Genomic DNA, 13,859 nt, shown 5'->3' with positions numbered 1-13,859 from the left:
ACTTAGTAGCTAACCTAGTTTTATAATGAAATTTGCAAGCAAAGATCAATTAGGCAAGCCCCATTGTGGTCCTTGTAGTGTTCCAATCATGAATTTTGTCCATCTTTTATTATATTTGAGTTTCCCATGAAGATATTCATTGGATGATTGTACCATGAATGAAGATTCATAAATTGTTGAAGATAGCACATGGTTTGGCTGGAATTTAGATTCTTCTTGTCCTTTCTAGAGCAGTGAAGGTTCTTCTAGTACATGAATCTTTTCTTTTTCCCATTTTTACCCACCTCAACCTATTCACTTTATCCACTCAAGGATTTTGACAACTTCCAACTAATTTATTAGCATTAATTATTATTGTCAGGAAATTAGAATGAGGTTTTTGCTGTCAGCCACATCTTAAACTTTTTGGTCCAGAAGACAGCCAGAACTACAGCGATGGTAATCCAGTTTTCTCCACTTGACAGGTCTTGCTTGTTATACAGGCAAGAGTATGGTGAAGAAAAAAAATCCAGCCACATCCTTAACTGAAGCTACATAATCCTTTAATTTAAAAGAATTTAAATTTTAAACTATATTTAGTTGATAAAGGGGAGCAAGACTTGACAGAAAACATTTTGAAATTAGATACTGGAAGTACTATTTATCTTTGACTATAGGTTTCTGCAATGACAAAATTTGCAAAGGGGCTTTACTGCTATACTTTTACAAGTTCAAATTCTTCATGGGAGAGATCCCAAAGGTTAAAATTACCAGCTCATCTAACAATTGGTCTAGAATTTTTGACCCAAAATCTGCAGTAATATCTTCAAGATCTTCATTCTTTGAGCATGACCAACTTGATTTAGCCACCTCAGCTTCAGTCATCCTGCAAATTGCATCCCAACATTCCAAGTTTATCTCACTGTGGCAATCTTTTCTCCTTGACCCCAAACTTTTGCCTTCAACATTTTTTACCCTTAGCTCATTTTCCATCATATTACCATCATTGCTAGGAGATTTGCACCCATAATTTTCCAGGTCTGGTGATAATATCCTTCTTGAGTTAGACCCATCTGCTTTTGAATCTTCCTCTGTTACAAACAATTCACATTCAGTTTAAAGGGTGAATAAAATAACTTTCTATTAAGTGATGAACAGAATTGGGAGCAACCAACCTGATGTAGGAACATCATGATCAATGATGAATTGGTCAAAATCAAGAACAGAAACCGGGCTGGAATCTTCTGAGCTACATTCAGTCTCTACATTTTCAGCTACACGATGCAGTGTTTTCTTCTTTTTCTTCCTCAATTTTGCTCCATCAGGCACTCCTTTCTTGTCCACAAGTTTTGAGCACTCTGGACCCCTAATGCTGACAATTGGCTTCTCCAAGTGGACACCATTAACTTCGTTGCAGTTGGCTACTTCCTGATTAAGCTTATCAACAATTCTTCTGTTCAGCTTTTCCTCATTCAACACATTTAATACCCTTTTGCTAGCCTCTTGCTGATTTCCCTTATTCTGTTCCTCTTTTACCTTCTCCACTCTGTTTTCCTTCTCCTTATGTTTCTCTTCTTTTCTTTGCTTCAATTCTCCACTCCCCCCTCTACATTTTCTTCGCTTGGATCGTAGCTCTTCCCTTTCACTTTCCTTCTCGAAGCTGAGCACAAAATATTCTTCATTTCCAAGCTCGAAGTAGGGAGGCATATCGCGGAACGACAATGTAGAGTTTACTCTTCTATGCTTGGCATGGATTGAATCAGTATCTTGCTTATAATCTGCTGAATTCATAGACCGGCTTCTTGTAATTGAATTTGGATTTACTCGTGTCTTAAGTAAGCTGATTTCAGGCAAGGAATCCAAGCCCATTAGTCTTGCTACAATCCCTGGAGTGACCTTGGAAGCATCAACCTTGTCCGCAGCATTGAATTGTTGGTTCTTGTAACTAGCCACCGAATTAGCCTCAGTAATGTGATCAGAAGGGTGTGTTGGGAGACTCCGAGAGCAAAGAATTCGACGTAGGATCCCTGCAAGGCAACCAGCAGATGCACTCTTTGAAGTGCACAGTTTGGGATCAAAAGAGACAGTTGAAGAAGAAGAAGAAATGGAAGGAGAAGAAGATAACAACTTCATGTTGGCAAAAAGGAAGCAAAACAACCACAGGAAAAATAGTGCAAGAAATGGGTTCTGTGAGTAACTTCAGCTTACAACTTTGCAAAAAGGAATGGATTCCAAAGGACCCCAAAAGCATAAAAATTTGAATGCCTGGGAGGGTGATGGTGAAAGAGGGGAAAAGGGTAGTTAGAAAGAGAGAGAGATGGCGGGATTTGCATTTGAAAGTAGGGGGAGGATAGGGATTGGGCAAAGCTGGTAGCCATTTCAGGAATATGTTTGCACGCGCTATGAGGAGTCTATTTTCTTATCATTTTCTTGTCTACTTGTCTTTGCATTATAATGGGGCTGGTTAGCCTTCTCCTTGCGCCTGGGGGAATTTGTTTACTATTAGTATCTCTTATCAATATCTAATCAAATACTTATTTCATAATTTATTAATTTATTTTTTTTCCATTTTTATTAAATTAATCAAATATTCATTAATTTTTATTTATCTATTTTCTATTAATCTTGAACTCTCTATTAAAATAAATTGTTCATAGCTGGAAGCATGGGCTGTGTATTCATCAGGAGGGTACGCATGGTTTAAAGTTGGTTGATGGCCTAAGTATCTATGTTCCTTCTATATATATAATTATTTTAAATTAATTAATTTTACTCTATTATTATTTATAATTTAATTGGTTAATAATTTAAATTAATTTTTAATTTCTACTATAAATATTTTTGTTTTCAAGATTAATATGTTTTCTTCTTTCTCTTTTTATGATCTCAAAATTTATTAATTAAGATTCACTTGATTATAATATATTATATTCTATAAAGAAAATTTATTTTAGATATAAAAATTTATATAATTTTAGTATTTTTCACGAGAGTACAATTTACTTACATATATTTTATGTTTTTATGCTATTAAATGCTAATTAATTGTGGATTGAATAAATCATGATCTATTAATTTATTATTTTATTATTATAATTATGATATTTATATATTAAATTATTCACATACGTCTAGTAAAAGCTATTAATAAAAAATAAAAGTAGTATTTAGATTTTTGATTTGTATTTTAATGTATTGAGACTTAAAAAGTAACCTATGTATAATTTATAATTTGATAAGTCATATAATAAAATGCACGACAGCTGGATTAATTATAAAAAGTAAGAAATTTATGAATAATTAATCAGAGAGAACTTAAAGAAAATATGAATATTTTTTAACGGAGAGGTTGAGCCATGGAGGTGGGGGTGGGAGACAAATGGGAAAGCGAGACAGTGAGTCAGGAGTGTGGGGCTGTGGACATTCTTTGGGGTTTGGAGCCGAAGATGCTGACTTTCCCGACTACAATGTCGGCCTTTCAAACTTTGGCCACTGCTTCAGACCCAAATCTGTTGCTTTTTCTCTCTTTGGAATTTCAAATTTTCAGGAATGGGACTAGATGGGGCACATGGGCGCCGACCTTAACACATTCCTTGTTTGAGTCTGCGATTTGTTTTTTTTAAAAAAAAATTAATTTAGATGTGGTTAATTACAATAACTTAAACGCTCTCACTAGCTGCTGCCTGTTCGATGTGAGCCGTCAAGCCAAAGCCACGGGCTCAAGTTTTTGTTTATTTTGGGTCGGGCTGCATTGACCTACGTCTATTTTGGGCCGCTTTTCTTCAGGGTACAGGGACCAGCCCATCATTGGAATGAGGCAAGCCGAGAAAGGAAAAGAAAAACTTACTAATATTATCGATTTATATTCAATGAGGAAAGTAACCGAAACAGATGCGGGATTTGAGGGAAGAGATGATGGATGACATTGGTATTGTTGAATAAACCATAATCCCTGTCAACTGTTGTAAGCCCTCCCCCATTCCTGTCAAATGCAGAACAAAAACCTGAGTGATTAATTCATTTGCATTGGATGGCAAAATCCCCAGTCAAGTTGAAGAAAATTGTACCGCCCACTGCAGCATTCAAAGTGAATTCAAGTGTATATTACCAGCGAAGTTTCTGCTCACGGCCATGGTGATGTAGGTAGGTCACTCAATCCAGCCATACCAAGCAAATCTACGAAATGGTACATCATTTCCAAATATATACTAAATTACTATCCGAACAGTTCTACAGTTGGAAGTGCACGGTAAGCTAATTGATACATAGACAACTAATTAGGTCATAGGAACATTGCATTGAATAATTTGGCAATTGACCCATCACATGAAGTTTTAGATTATTCTCAAGGTTCTTTATGCTAGAGCCTGGGTAGAGGGAGATTCAAGAAGAAAAGAAAAGAAAAGAAAGGAAAGGAAGCATTTACTTTGACAGTATTTGATTATCATTTATAATGATATGCCAATATCAACGTCAAGTAATATAAATAAGTGATATTTTGATTAAATTACTAATTGATTCTAAAAACTTATTTAATTCAAAATAAAAACTTACGATCTTGATTGAATGTAATAAACGAAAAAGAGTTTTTTTAATTTTAATATAAAGTTTTATGGTTAAATAATTGAAATTTTATAATATTAATTTATAAATTATTTAATATTATTTAAGATTGGAAAATTATTTTCTAAGAAAAGTCTTTCAACACAATTAAAATTCTTATCAAATTGGATAAATCTTATGAATATTTATAATAAAAAATAATTTTAATAAAAATCATTCAATGCAATTAAAATTCTTATTTACAATTAATAAATATTATAAATATTTTAATAAAAGTCATTTGATGTAATTAGAATTTTTTATTTTCATCTCGAATAAATCTTATTAATATAATGAATATATGAAATTTTGTAATATTAATCTATAAAGTATTCAATATTATTACAATTATTGGAAATGATTGTGTTGCAAACTGAGAATGTTAAATTTATTGGAAATGATAAGAACAAAGCTCCAAGTCTTAATTGTGCCACATGTAATTTGGTGCTGAAATAGCTGAAAGAACAATAACAATCCTTCTTCAGCTATGTCCTAGAAGTATCATCCAGATTTGCCAGGGGAAAGTAACTGAAACAGCTGTGGATCAGTCTGATAGAATACTATATCCCCAGTGTTGCTAACATAATGATCTTGTCTAAGGCTTGTGACTAGATCCTTTATTAAGTGAAATGGAATAGGCCCAGATTTCTTTGGCTCCCGATGGTATTTTCCAATCACTGCTTTAGCAGCTTTCGTCTGCAAGCCAAAAGCATCGAACCATTAGGATCAACTCAAACAGATGAAAGACTTTGTCTTGTTTAATCGTTCTGTTTGATGAAATTAATAAAGAACATACCGCTTCTACCAAGTGATAATGAGGGATTTGAGGGAAGAGATGGTGGATGACATGGGTGCCAATGTCATGGTGGATATTGTTGAATAAACCATAATCCCTGTCAACTGTTGTGAGCCCTCCTCTGAGGTAACTCCATTCCTGTCAGGTACAGAACAAAACCCTGAGTAATGAATTCTTTTGCATTGGGTGGTAAAATCCCCTGCCAAGTTGAAGAAAATTTTACAGCCGAATGCAGCATTCAAAGTGAATTGAAGTGTATTTAGGTAGGCTATGCCCTCACCTTGCCACGGTACCAAGGAAGTTTCTGCTCATGACCATGGTGATGTAGGTAGGTCACTAAGTCCAGCCATACCACGAAAATCTACGAAATGGTAGACCATTTCCAAATATGGTAAATTACTATCAGAGCAATTCCATACTTATAAATCTAGAAACATGAGGAGTAAGGTAGACCTACTGAGTAGGGAACACCATAGAGCTTAAACATCTGGGCTGGACCTATTGCAGAGGATAAATAGGCAAGCAAAATAACCATCACAGTCCAACAAGCGGTTGAAGTCATTACAAGCTTCCTCTCTCGAGGGGTGAACAAGTTGCTGTAAGGGTTGAAGTGAGATCCTTCCTTGCCTGGACTTCTATACCACTGTAATGAAACAGGGCAAAGATAGGGAATTCAACTCCTTATGGCACAATGTTAATTTTTTCATATAAATTCAATCAAAACAAGCTTTCTCACCAAATATAGAGGGTATGCAAAAAGGGGGAAGGGGACAGTGAATCTCAGAAATCGCGTGCTGATGTCTAAATTCTTGTAAATATTCTCAGGGAGCTGAGATTAAAAAAGAGAGCGTGAAGGGTCAGTTTCGAATGTTATCCTTGTAAAGAGACCTTGAAACAAACACACAAACTTTTGCACGGAACAGAAGCAAAAAAGTAGAGAATGTTTCACCGGAACCCATGACTCATCCTTCTCCACATTTCCATGGTTCTGATGATGAGTTCTATGGCTTATTCTCCTGCAAGATTTTTCAAATGAAGTTATGGAATTGCATGTTACTAGATTCTCCTGCAAGATTTTCAAATGAAGTTATGGATTCCAAGTATACAAAGCACTGAGCAAATGTTGCCCAACTTACCATCCATGGTAAGGAACAAGTATTGAAGAATGTAAGATATGTCCCACTACACTGTTAAGAATGGGATCGTCCGAAAAGCTTCCGTGGCCACTGCACAATCCAAAACCAAATGGATTTAACTCTGAAATATAAACCAATGCTGAAAACATAGACGATAAAGTATAAAAAGGATTACCAATCATGTCCGAGGACAAAGATAGCCCAAAACATTGTTCCCTGTGCAACCCAGTAGAGTGGCCAAAAGAACCAACTATTCCAGTAGACTGCTGCTGCTCCTAAAGCAAAAACCACACTGACATCCCTGAAAACATAACTGATCGACCTCCAAGGATTTTTGACCCAACAGTGCCTCGGGATGGCGGCTCGGATATCAGCAATCCTGAATGGAGGAGGAGCACTCGGATCAAAATCACCTTGGTCATTGATTCCGTTAACCCCATTAACATAATCTCCTTTCCTCTCCATTGTTCCGATTGATGTATCTTGCATTGAAGGGCTCATTCTGAGTTCCCCACCCTTGTCTGCAAAACCAAGTCGAGTTTATAGAAAATCAAAAGGCTAGAACTACTATTTAGGTGCAGCAGGAGGTAAGCCAACAGGAAACCAGTAGCCAGCGATATCCCAAGTTATCTTGACTTGATCTTTGGAGCATTAATATAGCTGTCGAACTCTAAATTTACCATTTGAACCACCTAAAATAAAAAATTGCCCCAAGATTTTAATGTTTCCTTGTAGTATAAAACGGCCATAAAGTGCAAGACAAAAAGTTGGAAAAAGTAAAAGAGTGTTTTCTCTAAACAAAAAGCTAAACCTTTTGAAAGCACGGAGTTATCATTCTGCAGTTAAAAGAAAGAAAACTTATATTCCAATCACACGAACCATTCCTTTTCTACGTTGTTTCCTGTATCATTATTAGCACTAATCTATCTTCACATCTCTAAATCATATAGTAGTTCCCATATAAAACTAGGGTTACCCGTGACGTTGGATGATGGCCATACGCAAGCTTAGAGCTTTGGCGTACCAGGGAAAGGAAAGGAAATCGAGAAACTGCGTTTCTTTAATGATGGTTGTCTTTTCCAAACGAGTTATGATGGTTGTCATTTTCAAACGAGTTACTGTATCTCATAAATATTTATGTACAGACCAATCTCTTCCCTCATAGATCTCATTAAAAGCTGTAGACAACGTGCGTTTGTAAAAAGTTTTACGTTGTTCTGGTAGGGAAAAAAAGTTTTCCTTTTGAAAGATATCAGATATCCAGCAGCATCAATTTAATTTTCTTTCTTACTTTTAGCTGTATTTTAAAAGCTGAGAAAAGGGTTACACAATTAACCCTCTTTCGGAGAAAGCAAGCAATCAATGTCGCCATCCCTGCCTGCGTGGAACTGTGGTTTTGAATTCACTCTATTTCATTATCTCGTGGTGAACTTGAGAGAGCAAGAACCAAAGGAAATAACAACAGGGACTAAAGAAACAGAGGCAGAACGGCAGAGCAAACAGAGATACTGAAGCGGATGGATGTCATGTCAAATTTGATTCTACGTGGTCCGCATTTGGGCTATACTGTTAAACGAAGTGTTATTTTCAAAAACACTCCTTATATATAAGATATTTTTCAAAATAGTCTTATCTATAATTTTAATTATTTTTAATTTAAAAAATTAATTTTAAATAAATTTATTTTTAATGAAATTAATTTATATGTTTAAATCTACGTCTCAAACTGACTTATATTCTTTGAGTAGAGACATCAAAGTATGTATTTTAAGTTTTTGGGTTTATTTCGCCAAACCATCCATCTCTAAAATATTCTTTATCAGAAAAAAAAAATCGTTAAGCATTTTGAACATTTTGGAGTGATTTTTGATACATTAAAAAAACCTTTGAGTATTTTTAAGTATTTTTGAATGGTTTTTAATATATAAAGAAAAACCTTTTAGCATTTTGAGTATTATTCGTCAAGTAGACGTATTCGTTGATTATATTGTTAAATGGAATATAGTGTATTACTTGAAATTATAGATTTTGTTAAATGAAATTTAGTAATTTTAATAGTTTTTAAGCATTTTGTAACTGGTTTTTGAATATTACGTGAATAGTTTTTAAGCATTATGTTACTAATTTTTAAGCATTGTATTATAATATTTTAATTTACAGATATGTCTAACTAACTTCAATTCCTTAAATTTTGATATTCCATGAATAAACCAATAAACTCAAAAACGTAAAATATATACTTTAATATCATTTTTGCATAGTGAAATAGACAATATTTGATAAGAGAGAGAAATCGAGATTTAATTTTGAAATTTTATTTAAATGACGGAATAGAAAAAAGTGAAACTATTTTAATTTATTTAAAATTAATTAAAACGTATTGGTGTTAAGTTATGTCAAAAATTGACTAAAAACAATTAAAATTATAATGAAAACTAATTTTGAATTTAACTTATGAGAAGAGTTATTTCTCACAATTTCTTCAAAGATCAAATACTCCTCTGTATAGGCTATACTTCTTGACACATTGGCTAAGTGTCAACCACTTTCCCCCTCGAGAAAGTAATGTGCTTAACAGTAAACAAATTCATGCCTAATGAATTTGATAAGCATAAATGAGGGGAGGGTCATTAACTTATCGTATTCAATCTTGATTCATTCATCATACCTGTTTACAATTTTAGTTTCCAAGTTGTTCACTTAGCTAATCTAAATAAAGAAGTTGGAATTGAGCCACAAGTCACTCATAACTCTCTTCACATTCACATTGCAGTTGTGATCGGGTGAAATAAAAGAGAAAGGAAGATTTTTGGGGAATTTCTTTGAAAAAGTAGGACTTTTGAATCTTCTCAAAGATAATTCATTCCTGTCAGTATAATGCTATATTAAACTTTGTGGTGCAGCAAAAGTACATAAAAACTGTCAATCAATGGGGGATTGGAAATGCTGTTCAATTTAAGGAGTTGGAAAGTTTGAAAAGAATGATCTCACAAGAATAACTTACATTGCAAATTAATAAGTCAACAGTCCATTAAAATGCCTATCGATGAGATTGGAGAGGAGGAATTTTAATTAAAGCAAAGGGAATTATTGTTTGAAACGAATGATGGTCATGAAAGAATAAAAGAAAGAATAACTTGTGAACAAAGTAAACTTATTCTTTAGAGTCAGGATTCTAATTTATCGAAAATGAGGGAACAAATTCTATAGACCACTACCCAGCTTTAGCACGGTGCAAAAGGGCTGGGAAAAGAAGAAGAAGAAGAAGAGGTAAGGTTAGATCGTGTTGCATGTTATACATTTAAAATAGTTTAGAGGTTTCCTACTGAGGCCCAAAGATGCTGAAAAGATATAGAATCCACTTTACAAGGTCCGGAAACAAATAGGGTCCCTTGGGCAATTAAGCAGGAGGTTTTGAGACCTTGCTCTTAAATGTAAAAGCATGGGTTAAATGCTTTAATAAACAACATGCACATGGGAAAGCAATGCAATGGCAGCGTACCTGAAGAAGCTGTAAATGAAGTTTAAGTCTGATTCAATGCTACAAACTAAACTTGGGCTATTCTTTTCTTTTATGTAAAACTAGGCAATGGGGACGATCAAGGGGAGCATACTGTCAAAGAAGATGTAAATGCTTTGGCAAATTAACAAGTTAAATCCACATAGGAATATATATAATATGAAAGGACTAAGTCTAGACCTAGGCTAAGTTTAGTTGTTAGTTGGAAAAAGCTAGGCAATGGGGGAGATCCCCATTGAACTTGCCCTTCCTCTTAGATGCAAACCCTTTTTCACGTGTAAGAAGTAAACTGTCAAAATACAATGAACACATGGGCAAGAAAGCAAAGGTAGTTTGAAAATTTTGATTCATTGCTATAAAAGCTAATAAAGGGCTTCTCTAGATCTTTCTTTTCTTTACTTATTTAGAGTTCTTCTTAATTTTCTATGCTACTTAATCAGTAGTTTAATTTCTTAATTAATCAGCGAAGTAATTTGGATAATATTATTAGGTACAAACTGCATGATAAGTTCCGTAAATATGCTTATTAATATTCATAGTTTGACGGTTGAGAATGCAAAAAGTGTGGGGGGGACTGTAAACACTTGTTTTCTTGACCAATTTGTCCACTATTTATGATTTGCATTTTATAAGCGAAACATATTGTAAACATTTTTTGTTTGGTCGGTGGTTATATTTAATTGTCTATATCTGAAAAAAAAAAAACTAATTTTATCTTTTTTTTTATTTATTTTTTAAAAGAATTAATCTTATAGGATGTATAACGCTTATGTTTATAAATATTTTAAAATCTTTTTATCTATTTGATTTGAGATTGAAACAAACTATTTATTTGATTTTTTAAAATATGTGACGTGAGATTTTCTCTTATCTAATCTAATCACGTTTTTACGGCAATTGATCATTTTGTCCACTTTTCTATTTTCTTTTCTTTGAATGGGTACAAAGTCGTGGTTATGATGCACACGGCTTGCATAATGTCAAGACCGTAGTGGGCTCAATATTCAAACAAAGCAACGTAAATGCTGCCTATTGACATCTTGAAATCAAACGTATGAACATCAAGATCTGGGGTGCTCACAATGCAACATCATAAAACATCAATAATGCAAGCAAAAAACCAAAAAAAAAAAAAGGTTGCAAACATAAATATCATCCCCACTATGCTTAACACTCAAAAGAGTTTGATTATAACAATCATCCATTGTAAAACATTATGATTGTAAAGCCAGAAAACGTGCAAACCTAATTTTTCCCTCCCCACTAAGCTTAATTATCAAAGAGTTTGATTATAACAAAAACCCTTTTTGGCTGGATGCATGGGACTGTCGGTACGTGGAAGACAAAGAGCTTCGATTGCTCAATGGAAACACGTTTTTTGCTCATAAAATGGGGCTACTTTGAATAGAACTGTCAGGTTTAGGACAAAGAACTTTTGACTGCTCAAATGGAAAAACGTTATTTTGCTATGGTAAACCGTGGGTTACTTGGTGAATATTTTAAATTAAAATTAAATAATAATAGATGATGAAAAAAATTGGTTAACATCATTTAATATCATCAATTTTCTTTTTCTTTTTTTAATTTTTAAACATAGATTTATTATCTAATTATACTTATAAATTATGAAATTAAAACAGTAGAAGGCAGGGACAACGTACCTTTGATGAAAACAAACATAAATCGCTTTGAGGCCGGATAGTATGGCAGCCCAATGTTAATCTGTCACTGGGTGGTGCTTGCTGCATCTTGTTGGTGCTGGCAGTGAACTGGTCCTTTTTTGGGCAGTTTAGACAGTTTATGTTGCAAGTCATCTTCTCCTGCAAGTGTGGATCCATTGATATAAAGCATTTTCAGAATCCAAGTCCCAGAATTTTAGGTTGTTTAAAAAGATTTAATTTTGAGATCGCACGTTTTTTGGGTGAAAATAAACATAATGGATGACAGTGCACATAAATAGAATCATATTTGAGGAGAAAAACAGCATATGGATTGCATGCCAAATATATAACTTAACCTAGAGGGCTAATGATCTGTGAATTTGATTTAATGCTTACAGAAAAAGGTTTTCAATTGGATCAATATATATATAACAACTGTTTAAAACTACCAACAACTTCAACAAATCTTTATTGACAAAAACATGTAATGCTTTGTGAATTCGAAGTTTAAATCCTTCACCCAAACTTGACAAGAAATTTCAGAAAAATTAATTATATGGATCAAAATATAATAAAAGTCATTTGCTGTCAGTCGCCAGCCACAACATTTTCTCTTCCTTTCTATTTGTTTTCTCAATGTGATACTCTGCTCTTCCTACTGAAAGAATATATACATATACATTGTTTTTTCAATCAGCTGCATCGATTTTGCTCTAATTAATTCAACATAGCGGTGAAAATGGGGTTTCAGTGTCCAAGACATTTACTAAATCAGGCATGTGAAGGAAGCAGACTGTAGAAAACTTAGGAAAGTCACTTGGCTTTAATGATTTTAAAACCGCCGTTGTATGTCCCCATAAATCAGATTAAGCTAACTCACATGCGCAATTATGTCGGATAAATGTTTTGACATCAGTGAAAATAAAGAAATAACGTATAGTTTTTTCATCCTGTCCATCAACAACAAGTCCTGCTGACTTGTCTGGGGGCAAAGTTGTTTTTCTCTTTTTTCGGCATGTCACTTGTTTTTCTACAATTGAGGGGCAAGTTGTCGGTAAAAGACTTTGCAACAAGTGCTCAAAAGTATGCTTATCAGCTAAGAGAACCTTTCTTCTTCTTTTTTTTTTTTTCTTTTTTTCTTACAGAATTTCTAAATTCTAAAGCAGGAGTAAACTGTACGTAATCATGCTGCCCAGCCGGGAAAAGATAAAAGGAATTTATGAATCAATTTTCTTGCCAGATGAATACACAACATCTATAATGAATTCATACAGTAACGAATACAAAATTTGGTATCTGTGAATGCTGTACAAAATAGAAGCATCATAGCGTTATACAATATTGACACAGAAGAAGTAAAAACAATTAGTATTTGCCATTGCTACCTACCTCCTTGGCCGAGATTGACTAGAGGCTTTTCCGCTTACTCCTGATAGCTGTTTTAGGTTGGTAAGAGCATCCTGAGCAAGCCTCTTTGCTTTAGCATTCCCATGCTTAAAGGCTTCTACCAAAGCCCTAACCAGTGCTTGATTGAGTGAGTACTTATGGGCAGGGCCATCCACTCTCAATGCCCTCTCTATGATCCAAAGTGCCCTCTCTTGAAGCACCCCAGGACGAAGTTCTGTAAAAAGTTCAATGACAGATGCAATAACATCATGCTTTTCGAGCTCATCAACAGCTCTTTTGTAACCATTAGAAGCATCTAACACAAGAGTTGAAAGAGCCTCAATTGCAGCAATTTGAACATTCATATCCTCATCACGGAGAAGGTAAACCAAGGGTCTGATGCAATTGGAATTTAGTAAGCACAGCTGACTATTGTTTTCACATGGAGCATTGTGTATGGGACAAGTGGAAGGTTCTGGAGAAGCCCTCCAAAACAAGAACGTCAAAGAAGCACAGAAGCCTTGGGGAGGTAATGGTTCTGAGTCTGCTGGTGCAAGTAACCTTCCAGCTTCAGACAAGTTCTTCAATCCAACAGCAGCCAGCTGTTTCACTCTAGGTTTTGCAGCAAAACTGAGCTGCTCACAGAAAATGGTCATGAGTTGATACTCCCTGACCACACCAAAAGTCTCTTGATCAAGGCTCGTTGTAAAGTGGAGTAATAGGCCTAGAAGTCCTTCTGCCATGCTTGATGTAGGTCGGGATGTTCTTCCATTAGAGAC

At 34.5% G+C, this 13,859-nt stretch overlaps 2 protein-coding genes across 2 annotated transcripts; both read right to left on the bottom strand.

Annotated features, from left to right (window-relative positions):
• Positions 1 to 611: 611 nt before the first annotated feature.
• LOC110412704 (uncharacterized) lies at positions 612 to 2,313 on the bottom strand. The gene is made up of 2 exons (XM_021423316.1): positions 1,155 to 2,313; positions 612 to 1,070 (listed from the first exon to the last, which is right to left on the bottom strand). Exons 1-2 carry the CDS (start codon positions 2,110 to 2,112, stop codon positions 703 to 705), a joined length of 1,326 nt encoding a protein of 441 aa, XP_021278991.1. The 5' UTR covers positions 2,113 to 2,313; the 3' UTR covers positions 612 to 702.
• Positions 2,314 to 4,886: 2,573 nt separating this feature from the next.
• FAD3 (fatty acid desaturase 3) lies at positions 4,887 to 10,151 on the bottom strand. The gene is made up of 9 exons (XM_021423762.2): positions 10,016 to 10,151; positions 6,689 to 7,034; positions 6,514 to 6,603; positions 6,327 to 6,393; positions 6,114 to 6,206; positions 5,835 to 6,020; positions 5,658 to 5,738; positions 5,378 to 5,515; positions 4,887 to 5,277 (listed from the first exon to the last, which is right to left on the bottom strand). The coding sequence occupies exons 2-9, from the start codon at positions 7,012 to 7,014 to the stop codon at positions 5,083 to 5,085; spliced, it is 1,176 nt and encodes a 391-aa protein (XP_021279437.1). The 5' UTR covers positions 7,015 to 7,034; positions 10,016 to 10,151; the 3' UTR covers positions 4,887 to 5,082.
• Positions 10,152 to 13,859: the final 3,708 nt, after the last annotated feature.

Source organism: Theobroma umbraticum, unplaced genomic scaffold (assembly GCF_002168275.2).
Source record: "Theobroma umbraticum cultivar Fairchild unplaced genomic scaffold, ASM216827v3 scaffold_95.0, whole genome shotgun sequence".
In the NCBI taxonomy this organism is placed as follows: Eukaryota; Viridiplantae; Streptophyta; class Magnoliopsida; order Malvales; family Malvaceae; genus Theobroma; species Theobroma umbraticum.
This window is presented reverse-complemented; position numbering and strand designations above follow the sequence as displayed.